Source organism: Cyprinus carpio, chromosome A23, assembly GCF_018340385.1.
Source record: "Cyprinus carpio isolate SPL01 chromosome A23, ASM1834038v1, whole genome shotgun sequence".
Lineage (NCBI taxonomy): Eukaryota > Metazoa > Chordata > Actinopteri > Cypriniformes > Cyprinidae > Cyprinus > Cyprinus carpio.
In genome coordinates, this window is record NC_056594.1 from 22,518,017 (window position 1) to 22,534,532 (window position 16,516).

The window sequence follows — 16,516 nt, forward strand, 5'->3', positions numbered from 1 at the left end:
TATTTAAATATATATTTGAAAACAATATTTCCATAAAGCATTTTAAGTGAATAAAGTTGAAAATGCCATTTACGATTAGGTATTCAAAAAAGATGATGCCTATTTAGTCATGTGACACAGTTAAAACACTATACTGCAATACTAGGAAAGTGGATAGCAAGATAAAATAAGCAAGTGGTGGGGTATTTTGCTAATAAATGATCATTCCAGAAGAATAGCATGATAACTTTATTACTTCTAATCTTTCGTATCATCTCAGCAGTGTTGGGGAAAGTTACTTTTGAAAGTAATGCATTACAATATTGAGTTACTCCTTAAAAAGTAACTAATTGCATTACTTAGTTACTTTTTATTGAAAGTAACACATTAATCCGTTAGTTATTTTTGGCAACTGTAAAGGCCCTTTCATGCCAAAAGTGAAATTAATAAGCCTCCCAATTTCTCTCAACACAGAGACAGGAGAGGTATCAGTGAAAACAAAGTAGCATTACTTATTTGAAAAAGTAACTTGTTACTTTACTAGCTACTTGAAAAAGTAATCTGATTACGTAAATTACTCCCAACACTGTCTCAACAATTTTATGACATTTTAAACAGATGTTTCCAAGTTGACAAGCAACTTTTGGAAAACGATAGAAGAGCAGAAAATGCTGTTTTCAGGTTAATCCAAATTCATGTGGACGCAGCCTTCACAAAACAATTTAGAAGAAAGTGCAAATATTATGTTGTGTCACTTACTTAAGCAGGTAGCTAAAGATGCAAATCGACCACCAAGCCGACATCCAAAAGTATCACAAACAATGTCAAATCTGTATCATCAGCACTTGTCATTTCTATGCTAATGTTCCTAATACCCAGAATAAATTGTGAATTGAGTAACCAGAGAAAGTCAGTAGCACCATCCATTAGTCCCTCAGTAATCCCAGTTTCTTCAAGGCTTCCTTTCGATTCTCTCCATTTTTACTGTGTGGAGAGATCATCACGCTTATTCCGGAGCGGGGCAACTTTTGGCCATCGTTCCCTGGCTGAACCGCAGCAGCGTTGAGTGATTTGGTTGAATCATCAGCATGATGGCCAATACCAAAGTCCTTTGCGCTCCCTACAGAAGGAGGTCGAACTCTGCTCTTCCGTAACTGACCTGGCGACAACTCAACTTGGGTCCTGTCTGGGTTCGTTGTCTGTGGCACAGGGTCAGCGACTGTTCGAGACCTTGTGCGCTCCAGTGACGCCGTTTTGATCTCATAGGACCTTGTCGGTTGCCTCTTCAATGAACCTTCCCTGCTCTTTGCATCTTGGTGCTTTAGAGTATCTACTAGTAGTTGCACATCCCCTGGTACGGGGCTTTCGGAAAGTCTGGACAGTTCCTGAACGGGTTCTGTTGGGTTACAAAGTGACTGAGGCTTTTTAGCTCTGAATGTTGGCGAATGAGAAGGAGACACGCCGTGGCCCGATTCAACCTCTTCGTTCTTCAGCAGGCCTAATTTTTTCAAAGCCTCCATTCGGATCTTCTGCGGATCCATCTGAGCACGCTCGGTTTGAGGAAGCAATGAATGCGTGGTGCCTGGATCCTTGTGGCTTTTGATGATGATATTCGATGGGAGCTTCTTGGGTTTGGGCGCCACAGCCGGTGGGCTTTTGGGATCGCTGAACTCTTTCGGCACATGTTCTGAAGATGGCGATGGTGTCATCGGTTTGTCTGCTGCAGATTGGTGTGCAACCTTTAACGGAGTCAAGTGATGTGCTTTCTTCATGGAAACCTTGCATAGGTTTTCGGTCTCACTGTGGGATAATGGCTCACTTGACGTATCTGGGTCTGCGCTCACTGATTTGGTCGCCTCGGTTAGCTTGACAGATCCACCAGAAACATGAGGCTCCATTTTGGGGAGTTCGGGAATCCATTCTGGTGGCTCATCGTAAACCATTGGAGGTGGTGGCGAATAAGAGAGGCTTATCTTCTCCGGTTCATCCATGAAGTCTGAGGGTGGAGGAATGAATTCCAGCGGTACCTCTGAGGAATCTTTCTTCTCCTTCAGCAGAGACTTGACATCCAAACTCTTAGGTGCACCATCTTTGGCTTTCGATTCACTAGGCAAACTTGTTCTAACTGGAGGTTCAGGTATGAATGAAGGTGGCAAGTCCACCACATCACTTGATAGTCCAATGCTTGGTTTGGCAGGTGCTACTTTTAAAGCAGCTTCTTTGGAAACTGTCCTTCCAGGTTGTTGAAGGTCAGGGCTTGATCTAAACCCATCAGGTGCATCAATAAATGCCACAGGTGCTTCTTTGGGAGATGATTCCATTGGTTTGCTGACTATCTTTGCATTCCCACTGGCAAGGAGTAAAGGAGTTGGCACAAGGTACTTCTGAGATGGTTTACGATCTCTTCCAATCACTTTGTTTGGGTCCTCGTGGGCTGATAGCTCTGAAGGAGAACATTTATGAGCCATTATACAAATAGACCATCTTTAAAGGTACTTTAATTTATTCTGCTATTGCTTACCATCAGATTTGTTCTGGTAGATGGACGCCCGCTGAACAGTTTTATCTTTCATGCCATTAGTTGGGCGATCAGGCTCATCGTTAGACAAACCGCTGTCGTCTTCTACTTCCAGCGACTCAATGGTTTCCTCCAGGAACATGAGACAGGCTCTCTCTTCAGCAGAAAGGTGCTCTAGACTATCATCACTCTATTACACAAAGAAAAGTTATTTTTTATAATAAATTGATACTTTTATTCAGCAAGGATGCAATCTCAAAAGATTTCAGTTTCAAATAAATGCTGTCATTTTAAACTTTCTTTTCATTAAAGAATCATTCAAATTTAAAGGTATCACAGTTTAAACAAAAATAGTAGCACAACTTTTTTCAACATTGATAATCAGAAATGTTTCTTGAGCAGCAAATCAGCATATTAGAATGATTTCTGAAGGATCGTGTGACACTGAAGACTGGAGTAATGATGCTGAAAATTCAGCTTTGCGTCAGAGGAATTAAATTACATTTTACAATATATTCAAATAGAAAACAGCTATTCTAATTTATAATAATATTTCACAATATTACTGTTTTTACTGCATTTTTAATCAAATAAATGCAGCCTGGGTGAGCAGAAGAGACTTCTTTCGAAAACATTTAAAAAAAAAATCTTAGTGACCCTAACCTTTAAACATATTTAACATGCTTTTATGGTTCTTCTATGCATTTTTGTAGGTTGAAAGCTCCTCATATATAGTATTGGCATTATGTTTTTGTATTCAGAGTATTGTAGTAACATGATAATGAGTAAACAATGACAGAAGAATGGGAAAATGTTTTTCAATAACTTTAGTTCAAATTAGATAAAAATCACTCCATGCTTCCTTATTCCTCTTTTGAGCAGTATTGCTCAAAAGCAACTTTTCAACCCCTAGCATTCACAAGGAGCAGCAGAGACAGTTCTTTGTGTTCAAAAAATGGAATTTTGGTAACAGTTAACCCAAAAATGTTAATTTTACTTAATCTTTTATGACGCCCAACCCCAAAGGAGTACTTTTGTGATACTTTTCTAGTGTTTTTGGAGTTTAACAGATATTATCACTATAAACTGTCTTTGCAAGGAAAAGATCCATGCAAAGAATCCCTTATGTTTCATGGAAAAAATTACCGCAATAACAGGCTTGGAATTACATGATGGTGAATCAGAGTTTGTTTTGAGTCAACTGTTCTAGGATGTTCACAGGAACATGGGAACATTTATAAAAAGAAATCATAGATGTTCAAAGAAATGAATGAATGGCATCATACTCACAAATCCAGAGTTGCTGCTGAGCACACTATCACAGCTTCCTGCACTGTCCATTCCAGACAAAGAGTCAATGGAAACGCCCCCAGGCCAGGTGTCACTTTTTGGCATCGCACATTGGAGGAGGAACTGGCACGGGTCTTCAACGAGCTTTTTTAATGATGGAAAATAGAGGACCAATCTAGAAAAAAAAATAAATTATATAAATAATAAATAAACATAAATACATAAATAAACCATCAGATTAAGCGATCATCGTGATTATGATTAGATATGATGTTCTCTGTCCATGTTATTTTGGACACTACCATGATTTTTCCATGATAATGCTTTAGAGTATCAAGTCAATAACAATGTAAATAAATGTGCTAATCATAAAGTGCCCTAATGTATTTCAAAGTACAATGGTATTCCCCATCTGATAACATTGCTTTACCCCGACAGCCCTTTTCTGTCATGGAATGCATCTATCACGATCATCTTTGTAAAACTGACTGAAGTCACACTGTTGACGACACACTGTACAGATTTGTATGAGATAGGAGTTTAGAACAGACTCAAAAACTGACAAACTATGTCTAGAGTAGTCTGGGTTAAAAATGATTTCATCTTTCATAGTTTTGTTCATGGTTTTTGGAGATGAACCCAAGCATGTTTGCATCAGTGTCTTTAATATACTATTATAGTTTTTATTAATATTTTGAATGTTTTTATTATTATATTTTCCATTTTAATTTTGAAGTTTTAGCAATTTTTTTGTGCTTTTTAAATTTCTATTGGTTTATATTATTACAATATGTGTTTATTGAAAAATTGACTTTATTATTATTTAATTATTAAAATAATACAATTTTAGTAAATTAACAAATATGAAAACAAGAAGTGCTGTCTTGGCAACTAGCTGAAATATTATATATTTTATTCAATTAAATGTTTATTTTAATGTAACAAAATGGTTTTTATTATTATTCTTTATTTTTAGTTTAAGTTGTATAATAACCCTGGTTTGCATCTGTGTATTTTGAACAGATTCCACTGAATGACTGATGAATTTATCCCAAAATACAGTAGCGTTTAACTGGACACACAGCCTTTGGGATCAAGCCTATTTCTCTCCTAACAATGTATGATTATATGCTTAGTTGCATTTGGGTATTTGCGTTTAGCATTGTTTGTGCCTAATGTCCATGACCCATCAGGAGAGACCCGTCACAATGATTTGCACTTTTTGCATGCAGATTGTTGGTTTGCACAGGCAGCAAATCGATTAGTTTGTCAATGAATGTCTAAGCACAGATGGCTAGATGTTCAGTAAATGCCTGCATCCGCCCTGTACACAAAGAATATGCGCATGCCTTACACACCTGTTGAGATGAGCAAATCAAAATAAAAGCACTCTAAATGAAAGAGCTCAAAGCCTACACCCAGAGAACACAATGTGTCCAGATTACTAATATTATTAATGAAGAAAGTTTGATTTCAGAATGGAACTGCTAAAGCTGAATAAGATCTCTGGGCAAAATGAACATTAAACTCAGAAGCATTTTAGGGAATCACAGGTGAACTTCTGAAGTGAACACTTTTCTGAAAGTTAGTCAGCAAGAGTCTGCTGCCTTCTAAGATGCCTTCTCTTGGATGAATTCTAAAGCAGCATTGCGTAGTTATTTTGTGGAGAAGGCAATCCCAGAATGCATTGTGATGATCTCGGTGAAAAAAAAAAAAATGTATATACTTAAAATTTTGTTAGTTAACTTACTTAAAAGTTAATTAAAAATGTATTAAAAATCCATCATAAACTTTTAATCAATCAACTTTTAAAAAAAATTAAATAATTTAAAATAATTATATAACAAAATACATAATACATGACAAATTTTGTATTAAAGTCTTTTTAATTAATTATTAATTATTTTACATAATATTTCTGTTTGAATGTTTTTTTTTAGTGTTTAATGAATTTTAACTAAAAACAAAATTCAAGTACATTTGTCTAATGAATGTTTACAAAGACCAATAAAAAAATACAATAGTTATTTTTCTTTTCTTTTTTGTATTTTTGAAAAAAGTCTCTTCTGCTCACCAAGGCTGCATTTATTTGAACAGAAATACAGTGAAAACAGTAATATTGTTAAATATTGTAACATTAAAATAGCTGTTTTCTATTTGAATATATTTTAAAATGTAATTTATTGCTGTGATCAAAGCTGAATTTTCAGCATCATTACTCCAGTCTTCAGTGTCACATGATCTTCAGAAATCATTCTAAGATGCTGATTTGCTGCTCAAGAAACAATTCTGATTATTATCAATGTTGAAAACAGTTGAGCTGTTTCATTTGAAACCAAAATCTTTTGTAACATTATAAATGCCCATTTTGATCAATTTAATGTGTCCTTGCTGAATAAAATATGAATTTCTTTCTTTAAAAAAAAAAACGAAAGTCTTACTGACCACAAACATTTAAATACTAAAAATATGTGAACGTCCCCCTACGATCAAAAAAGAAAGGTTTTGAAACAAAGCCTGCATCCAAAAACAAAATGAACATATCGAGAGAGAATATTCAGAGTCAGAAACACAGACGACAGCAGCGCCTGGAGAAATGTGAACAAGTGAGAATGCCAGCAGCATATTTCAGGTGCTGTGCCTCGCTGAGGTGAGGTGAGGTAATTATAAACACACACCTTTCTGTGACTCCGTGAGAGAAACGACGCAATGAAGAGGGCGATGGCTTCGGCCAACACCTAGAAAAGCTGTGTTTGCCCAGGAATGTCACTGCGCCTGAATCTGCTGCAAATTCCTGATGCTCGCTGAATTTATTCAAGTATTAACAAAATCACCGAGCCTTATGGGCTGAGGGTGGTTTGTCTCTGACTATGACTAGAATGCAAACAGGTGAAATCGGATCGGTATGACGTGCCAAATGGAGCTTTAAAACAGCGTGAAGTTATCATCGCTCTTACCCTTGAGCCCACACACACTTTTGTTTTCATAAAGTGAATGTCTTTATGTTTTCTCTGTTTATTTGAGGGAGTGGCGGCTTAAAATAGACATAGAACAGGAACCAGGACATCAATGTTAAAGTAGAGCCAGCAAATATCAGCTTTTGTTTAATTTAATTGAAAATTTGTTTATTCAGTCATAAAAAAAAACAAATGTTAAATGCATCAGCTTGTGATGTAAATGAGATACGCCAGAGAATATGAAACTGATTAAAATCATTTTATGATAACATATATATATATATATATATATATATATATATATATATATACATACATACATGATATACATACATATATATATATATATATATATATATATATATATATATATATATATATATATATATATATAAAATGCATCATGTAAAGAGTCGTTTAAAGAACTATTAATTCCTTAAAAATCATATTTTATAATATTACTGGTGTTTTCTTTATTGTTTTATATTTTTGTTTTCAATGTTTGGTTAATTTTTAATGCCATTTTTAATGTAATTTTTAAATACCATTTTAAATCAGAATTATTTTAGTATCAATATACCTTTATGGTTTTTATTAGCATTTTAAATTAGTTTTTATTTTTCTATTTCCTAATTTAGTTTTATTAAAATTTTTGTCATTTACTATTTTTGATATGTCTATATAGTTTTCATTTTTATTATTATTATTACTTTTTTTCAGTTTTATTTATTTTAGTATGTCTAAATGCAATGCTTTCTTTGGCACCTAGCAGCAATAACAAAGTTTGGGTTTTTATTATTTTATTTTAAGTATATTTTATTTTCTTTCAGTTAAAGTTTATTCCAAGTAACAAAAATTGTTTTATGGTTTTAGCTTTAGTTCACTATAATCCTCATTTCAGTTACATAATTAAAACCATTTTACTGAATATTTATGTTTTATGTACTATGTATAGTAGAACAACAAAATATCAGCATTTGTTTACATTTATGTGGATGTGAAATTGTTTAAAGTCAATGATGTATTGCTATTTTTCAGAATCCATATTCTTTATTCAAAATGTGTGTGTGTGTGTGTGTGTGTGTATACATTAATATAAAACATAAGTTATTGTCTGCAAGTAAAAAGGAAAAAGTTTGAAAAACAATATTCAAGATGTTAGAAAAATATTGTATAACTTTTTATGACGCAGCTCCCTGGAATACTCTATTCTGATGGGCCAATCGCAGAATTCTATACATGCAAATTTTAGATTAATGATGTTCCACTGTATAATTAACTTGCTGCAGACAACTATTTTTCTACACCGTTTCACTGGTTATACAAAGTTTAACAAAAAAGGTGAAATATTTGGCCTGTGACATGAAGGCCAGCCATCTGCAGGTCCTGGCCAATCATTTACAGAGAATAAACACACACAGTCCACGTCCACCTGCAAAGTACACATGAACACAGCAGACCTCTGTTTGCATAACTCGATATACTCTCCCCATCATTCATACAAGCACAGCACACCAGAAAGATTTACGACCAGCCTTCAGCTGTTGAGGTGTGCACTGAAAACTAAATAAAACCACAATTAACATGCTTTCATTTTCATTAGATGAAGTATGAGCTGTTGCAAGATAAAATCAAGGAAGAATTACACAATAAGCAATTGTTCTCCAACAAATGTTTCATTCATTAAGGGAGATTTGCAACATAGCAGTATAATTTCTTGAAAAGTCAAATCCTAATAACTTATATATAAGCAAAGTAAAAATCCTTTGTTGTTGAGCCCTGAAAAAGTAAATATGGATGGACAGTTAAATGTCATTTTTTACTAACAAACACATATCACACATAAAAAATATAGTAAAGAGGGATTTAACGTGTGTCACACAATCTCTATCTGCCATGATAGTCACATAAAACTACTACAGACACACAGGTGACCTACATTTACGCTTTAATTGTTTGTTTACATGAAGTTTTGGGCCTTTTTATATTATTATTAAAGCGTATGAAACACTCTATCATTAAAAGAGTCTGAAAGTCGCGTCAGAAACCCATCAAAAGGCAGATAAAGGCTTACCTTGTCCGTCAGGAATTGCAGGCGCTCACCTGCGAGTCTGTCACCTGTTCTAATCTAAAACACAGAGCGCGTGAGTGTCTACACCAGTGTAGCGCTCTCAACCAATCAGAGCATGCGTTACACACAGAGCCGCAGCTGATTGGCTGAACGCCTGAGACTGCCTGTAATGAACACGTTACAGTAAACACTGCTGTTCAGAATGAAATTTAAGCGTAAACACAGTCTAAAATAGCCTGTTAAATAAAATACAGAATGTCACGATGGTAAACATACATTATTGTCACATATCCTCATCATGTTACGAACGCGAGTGTTTAAAGCGGCAGCAGATAAAATCGCGATTATAATACACAGAACGTTACAGTGTTACACTTTATCGACTAAGAACTTGTTGTTATACTACCTCATTAGTGCACTTCACTTACACTTCTACGCTAACAACTAGCCATTGGTTTTGTATAGAAAAAAGCTGCATTTAATTTAATTTCACTGAGCAAATGTTGCCTAGGGATGGGCGTTACCACTTTTGTTTTCGAAATGATACCAATACTTTTAAAGGCCAGTATCTTCGATATGAATACCCCTAAACTGAACTTTTAAATGATTCAATTTATTAAATTATTTAATAATTAAGATTAAATAGGTAATGATACCCATTTAACAGTATATTTGAAAGGCATTTTAACATTCAGAACGTTTTAATTACAATTTATTAGATAATAGTTTTGTTTACACGTGGTTAAAATAAGTTTACCATAATCTAGGAATACTATAGATGAACTTCGGTCACTGTATAGTAAAACCAATCTAGGAATACTATAGATGAACTTCGGTCACTGTATAGTAAAACCATGGGGATTGCAAGTTGCACACATAAAACAGCCATCTCTAACAATTAAAACACATCCTTCCATCTTTATTTTTAACTTTTTTCTGACAGTATATATATATATATATATTATATATATATATATATATATATTTTATATATATATATAATATATATATATATATATATTATAGTTATTTTCTTTTCTGATTACAAAAAAAAGTCCTCTAACACTAGCTTGCTCTATTCTTTTTCCTATTCTAACTTCTTTATTATAATTTAAAAATTTAAATATAATGTTTAATGAGACTTGTTATACCACTTAAAATCATTGCCTTTTGTTGTATTGCTACCATTGTTCATTTGTAAGTCGCTTTGGATAAAAGCGTCTGCTTGACTAAATGTAAATGTAAAAATAGAAACATGATCAATATTAACAAACTTATTTAAATAAATTAATTCCTGTAGGCTACCATTTCAGTTTGTTTATTGTGAAATAACTCAAACTTATTATGTTTTTCTGTCCTCTGGTAAGAAATATTCTGGACTGCGTTTCACAAAAGCATCAGTGGTTTCTTGTGATGACTTTTAGGAAAAGCAGCCCTGTGATGCTCATCCCTAATGTAGGCATGCTTTCCTTTGAGGGCACTGGTACATAGGTCTGATATTTTACAATTTCCCCATTAGCAAAAGCAAACAAAAGTAAAGCTCTGAGAAATTAGCTCATGGCTTTTGTTTAATGATGACATTCCACCTGGTCATTCATTGACTTGGTTCCGGTTTTTAAGTTTATGGTATGTAATCAATGTAAACCTGCCTGAACTCTGGGCGTAATCTGAATTCAAGTTATATCAGCCAGAAATAGTTCTTTGCTGCTTCTTTGTTGAAGTGAAGGTGCTGGAAATAACCATTAAACAACATCTGTAATGACTTGACTGTATATTGACCATGATATTTGTCAGTTTCTTAACCCTCATGTTGTGTTCTGGTCACTTTGACCAAAATTTCCCCAAAAATGCTAGTTAATGGAATCACATTGGACTAAAACCTACTGACTTTGCTCACACAGAGAATAAAATCTGATCATTTTTGTACACTTATTGGGATTTTTTCCCCCACCTTGTGTTACACTTGTGGTGTTCTCAGTCACAAATAACCGGCCTACAAAAATTGCTTATAAATTTCTCATTATCTTGTATTCAATCTTTTTGCCAACTTGTTTTTTTTCATTTAGCACAGGTTTTGTATTTATGCTTGGAACTGACTGATTGTAGGCCTCACTGATCTAAGCTTATGCACCTCAGTTTTGAGAGAAAACTGGCAAAATTATCCACAAATAACACTCAAAAATGAGGTGCATAAGCTGAGATCAATGAGAGGGAGATCAAAGATAGATGTTACAGTAGGTGACCTCACTCTCGCTTTCACGACAGACAACAAGCAAAGGACAAGATCGGACAATTACAAGGGAGGCTCCCTTTAGACATTCTTTTGTGTTAATGAAAAACAATGCAAGAACTGGACGGTCAAATGGAAAATATTATTAATGATGCAAAATCTAAGTGCTAACAAGACTTGCATAAATCGTCCTGTGGTATAAAAATATGAATCACAAACCACAAAACATGTTTAAAAATTTATTGCTGATGTGTTAGGATTGAGCTGCCGGTCAGAAAAGGAAGATTTGTGGGGTCCTTGATCCTTAATGCTTTTTTGCTGTGTTTTCATTGAGTCAGACACGTCCCATCATGATTCTTCTTTTACAGTTTCAAGGGCAAAGATTAGCCTGAATTAGCTTCTCTCAATCCACTTTTACCAACTGTGGCTTAATCTCACCGCCTGCTAAAACTATATCTGCGTTTCTAGTGTTTCATCAACACATGCACTTAATACACTCACCTGCAGCTTGTTAATGTCATGCCCTACTCCAGTCATTCAGCTACAACAGAACCACAAACACAGTTAATAGAGAACCAACTAGATACATTAGAAATATACCAGGCTTCATTAAACATCAGCCCCTCTTACAACTCAAGGAACTGTCTCTAACAACCAACTGAGCAAAGCAAGGATGACAGACTTCAGATCACGTATTCATGGGGTTTCCTCCATCAACTGGCACTGAGACAGAAGGGAAAGATCTTGGTTTGAAGCCAAGTCCTGTTCCTTTAGTTCATGAGCTAAATAGGGACATCTAGAGGAGAAGAAATGAAAGAACAAAACTGAAAGCAGTTACTTTGCATGAAGAATATCTCAGCAAATCAATGTTTAAAAATATTACATTAGAAATTTCCATTGGAGATCATCGGCCTATGTTGATTGATTTGTTTGTTTATTTATTTTTATTTTTTTAGTTACTTTGGTTTACCTATTTTTTTTTTTTTTACCTAAGCTTCAAAAATATTCAAAGTAGTCTTATAGTTCTAAAATATTAATCATTAAAAAACATTAATAATGCACATTTAATCTGGACTATAATTATAATATAAACATTTCATTTATTTTATTAATTTAATCATTTCAAATAATATTAAGCAATGATTTCTTATTGAGTTTTTAACTTTAAAAAATGTATCTTGAATATGATTTTTTTTTTTAAGATTTAATGTCTTAATATATCTTGAAGTATTAATTCTCAAGTAAATGCATCTTGTTTCAAACAAATGTAAGATATTTTAGATATTAGATATTTTGGAGATTTATAAAGTTTTTCTTGTGGTTTTTTGCTGGTGCACATTTTGTATAAAAAAAAAATTAAAATAAATAAAATAAAATCCACATTTTTAACAGAAAATATTGTTTTGCCATTTAAAATCAAATAAAATGACAATATATTTTACAATAAAAATATTGGATATTTAAAATGTAAGACATTTAAGTTATATGAAATTTTTTACCCAAACATTACATTATAAAGAGATGTCTTGTTTTGATTAGATAATTTGACCAATTCAGATCTTCGTCAGGACATTCTGTTGTTGGCATGAAGTAAATCTGAACTACAGACCGCTTTAGGGTGCAGGGATATTCAGGGCCGGACGAGTAGCTGCTAAAATCATGGAGGCCTGGCTGTAGTTCCCAAGAGAGATCCCATATGTCGTAATATGAGTATGTACTATGAATAAATATTATATATGTAATGTGTACATGAGCATATATCAAATATATCTATATATGATGCATATATGAGAATGTGTTGTCACCAGACTGAAAATAAAGGCAAACTCAGAAGCTCAGATCTTCAAACACAAATCCACATCACATCATTTTTATTCCCAGGTAACCCATCCTTTGGAGATTTTATGATGGTTTTGTCATTTAGAATGAACAAAAGACAAAAGCAGAATGACGAGTGAAATCCTTTATATAATACAAAACAGGTTCTGAACTGAAACAAATGAAAAAAGGGGATTTTTGTGCATTTCTTAACAATGGCGCAACACGTCATTGGATGTGAGCTGCCCACATGTGCAGTGTTTTGGTGTTTGGAGTCTGATGTTGCTATGCCTGTACATCTGGCCACTGGAATTCACAATCTGAACAGCGAAAGTGTCCACGCCTAGAACAACACCCTAAAGCACAGAGAGACTAAACCTGTTCAACACCAGGAAGATCAATCCTTCACTTTCAAAACCAGCAATATAAACTTATATAATATAAAATAGTACAACTCACATGAATAGATCACTGGAGAGCCAGATGCAAGTGAATTACGACCAAAATTAATAACTGATAAAAGAAGGATTTTGTTTAGTTTAGACACAATCAATCAGCTCATTAACATGGGACTCATTATTTAATCATTGAGGAGACTGACTGGTATGTGAAAATGAGTTCCCTAACATGACAATAAAAGATGCACGCCTACATGTCGTTAAGAAATCCCTATAATTGTAAGGATATTATCACCGAAGTTTCTCTTAATTTGCAGGGTTTGTTGTGGACAGTTATGTACCATCTAGTGACCACATAGGAACTCCACCCTAGCATCACCTCAGCAATCACTTCGAACACCCTAGCAAGCAACCATAGCAATACCCTATTGCAAGATCAAGGAAGCGGGGTAGGAGAGGTGGATTACGTGAGCGAGCGAGACGTTCCTCTGCCCTCTATCATCCTTGCTAACATGCAGTCCCTCCGAAACAAGTCTGATGAAGTGCAAGGCCATGTCCTATATCAACATGAATTTAAAGAAGCATGTATCCTGGCCCTGACAGAAACATGTCTGGGAAAAGAGGACTCGGATGCTGGCATTACATTGGATGGATTTGGTGCTCCTTTTCGTATGGATCGGGTTGCAGCGACCACTGGCAAGTCTCGAGAGGGCGGGGATGTGCCTGTACATAAATGAGCGCAGGTGCAAAACAACGTTAGTGAGAGAAAAGTTGTGTACAAAAGACATTGAACTACTCTCAGTCTCCATGTGCCCCTTCTATCTACCCAGGGAATTCCCGCAGATCTTCGTAACTGTTGTTTATATCCACCCGAAGGCTGACGAAAGCACTGCCCTACAACTAATCTATAATACTGTTCAGAAACTACAGGCAGTGTCCCACGATGCCCCAAATCTAATTTTAGGTGACTTTAATCATTGTTCATTGGACAAAATTTTAAAATGTTTTTATAAATATGTGTCTTGCCCAACTAGAAACGGGAACATTCTTGATCAGTGTTATGGCTCCATTAAAGGTACCTATAAATCTGTCCCTCTCCCCCCACTGGGTTCTGCCGATCACAACTGCGTGCATCTTATTCCAGCGTATTGCACTTGCCTTCAGAGGGGGAAAGTGGATACTAGGCAAGTGAAGGTCTGGTCTGAAGAGGCTTCGCTGGCTCTGCAAGGCTGTTGGACTGTACCTTGTGGGAGGAGTTTGTTCAATCTTCAAGGAACATACTGTAGATGAATTGACTGATGTGGTAAGCTCATGGGTTGCATATTGTGAGGACACTGTAATTCCTAAAAAAGTTGTCAAAATATACCCCAATAACAAGCCATGGGTGAGAAAACAACTTAAAGATTTATTGAAAAAGAAAAAGATAGCATTTAGACAAAATAATCTTCAGGAATTACATAGTATTCAAAAGGAGATTAAACGTAAAATCAAAAGGGCTAAATGGGACTATATACTTAAAGTGGAACACAAACTGAGTAATAATCTAGGCTCAGCATGGGACAGTATTAAAATAATGGTTGGTCAAAGTGATAAAATAAAAAATAAGGTGGCATTGGAAGGCTTCACCTCTGACATATCTTTGGCCCAAGAACTGAATCAATTTTATTCAAGATTTGACAAGCATGATTTTAGTAATGAAATTCTTGGCCAAAAACAGTCTTTACTGTCCCACCCCCAATCTGCTGTATGTTTCTCTGAGCAAAGTGTTGTGAACACCTTTAAATAGTGCAAAGCCAAAAAAAGTTCGGGCCCAGACAATATTGGTAGCCGTGTTCTTTCTTGTTGTGCGGAACAGCTATAGGCCCGATTTTTTCTTAGATTTTTAATCAATCTATGCGCCAACAGAAGGTCCCTGAATTATGGAAACAGTCAATTATAGTTCCTGTTGCAAAGAATAGCCACCCTAAGACTTTAAATGATTACAGACCCATAGCCCTTACGTCACTTGTGATGAAGTGTTTTAAAAAGCTGATCAACAGAGAACTGTCATCTATGACCAATTGCCTCCTTGACCCACTACAGCTTGCATATAGACTACATTTATATTTACATTTAATCATTTAGCAGACGCTTTTAACCAAAGCGACTTACAAATGACTAAACAGAGGGGTCCAGGATGCAACTGTTACAGTACTCAACCTCATTCTTAATCACCTTGAGGGCAAAAGAAATCATGCCAGACTACTGTTTGTGGATTTCTCGTCAGCCTTTAACACCATTCAGCCTCACCTGCTGGTTGAGAAGCTCTTACATCAGTTCAAACTGGAGGCCAACCTTGTGGGCTGGATATTAGATTTCCTCACAAATAGATCCCAGGGAGTGAGAGTAAACGGCCATCTCTCAGACTGGGCCCTTACATCACCTGGCTCACCACAGGGGTATGTTCTTTCCCCCCTTGTATATATTCTGTACACTAGTGACTGTCGCCCTGTGATTAAGTACCGATACTTTGTGAAGTTTGCTGATGATACGGTTATTGTCAGCTTATTGAACAATGAGGAAACTTCACACGGTTTGGTCATTGATCACTTTGTTACATGGTGTCAGGATGCCTTTCTTGAACTGAATGTCTCTAAGACCAAGGACATGTGTATTGATTTTAGGCGCAATGTCACAAACACTGAGAAAACTAGTATAAATGGTCAGGAAATAGAGGTTGTTACATAGTATAAGTACCTAGGATCCATTATTGATGATAAGTTGTGCTTTGACTCAAATACCAGTTTGCTTTGCAAGAAAGGCCAGCAGCGCCTGGCAAAGTTTAATGTGGATAAGACCATTTTGACCCTTTTTTATAGGTCTTTTGTTGAGTCAGTTGTTACCTTCTCCTTAATCTGCTGGTATGGGTCCATCACTGTAAAACAAAAAAACTCCCTTTCAAGATTAATTAAGGTGAGCAGCAGCATCACAGGTTCTACGCAGAAAGGTCTGGAGGAACTTTATCAGAAGCAGATGTTAAGAAGGGTTGAATCTATCCTGCTAGATAATTCTCATCCCTTACAGGCTGAATTTCAGATGTTGCCATCGGGATTACGCTTTGGGATTACTCCCAAAATTCAGAACCAACTGATATAAACGCTCTTTTGTGCCTGCAGCCATTCTGCTTCTCAATTCTATAAAGAACCACAGATAACTTAGTGAGTTACTATTTATTGATTGTTTATTGTTTTTATTATTTTAACCATGCCTGCATGG

At 35.2% G+C, this 16,516-nt stretch overlaps 1 protein-coding gene across 1 annotated transcript; it reads right to left on the reverse strand.

Annotated features, from left to right (window-relative positions):
• Positions 1–215: 215 nt before the first annotated feature.
• LOC109059680 (specifically androgen-regulated gene protein-like) lies at positions 216–8,917 on the reverse strand. Its single transcript, XM_019076849.2, has 4 exons — positions 8,819–8,917; positions 3,788–3,962; positions 2,501–2,687; positions 216–2,422 (listed from the first exon to the last, which is right to left on the reverse strand). The coding sequence occupies exons 2-4, from the start codon at positions 3,890–3,892 to the stop codon at positions 906–908; spliced, it is 1,809 nt and encodes a 602-aa protein (XP_018932394.1). The 5' UTR covers positions 3,893–3,962; positions 8,819–8,917; the 3' UTR covers positions 216–905.
• Between the last annotated feature and the right edge of the window lie 7,599 nt (positions 8,918–16,516).

Excerpts from the sequence above, each read along its gene's own strand:
- LOC109059680 (XM_019076849.2), bottom strand. The coding sequence starts at position 3,892 with ATGCCAAAAAGTGACACCTGGCCTGGGGGCGTTTCCATTGACTCTTTG. Across the intron at positions 2,688-3,787 it reads TCAGCAGCAACTCTGGATTT|AGTGATGATAGTCTAGAGCA; the intron begins GTGAGTATGATG and ends TTTGTGTAATAG. Across the intron at positions 2,423-2,500 it reads CTACCAGAACAAATCTGATG|AGCTATCAGCCCACGAGGAC; the intron begins GTAAGCAATAGC and ends GTTCTCCTTCAG.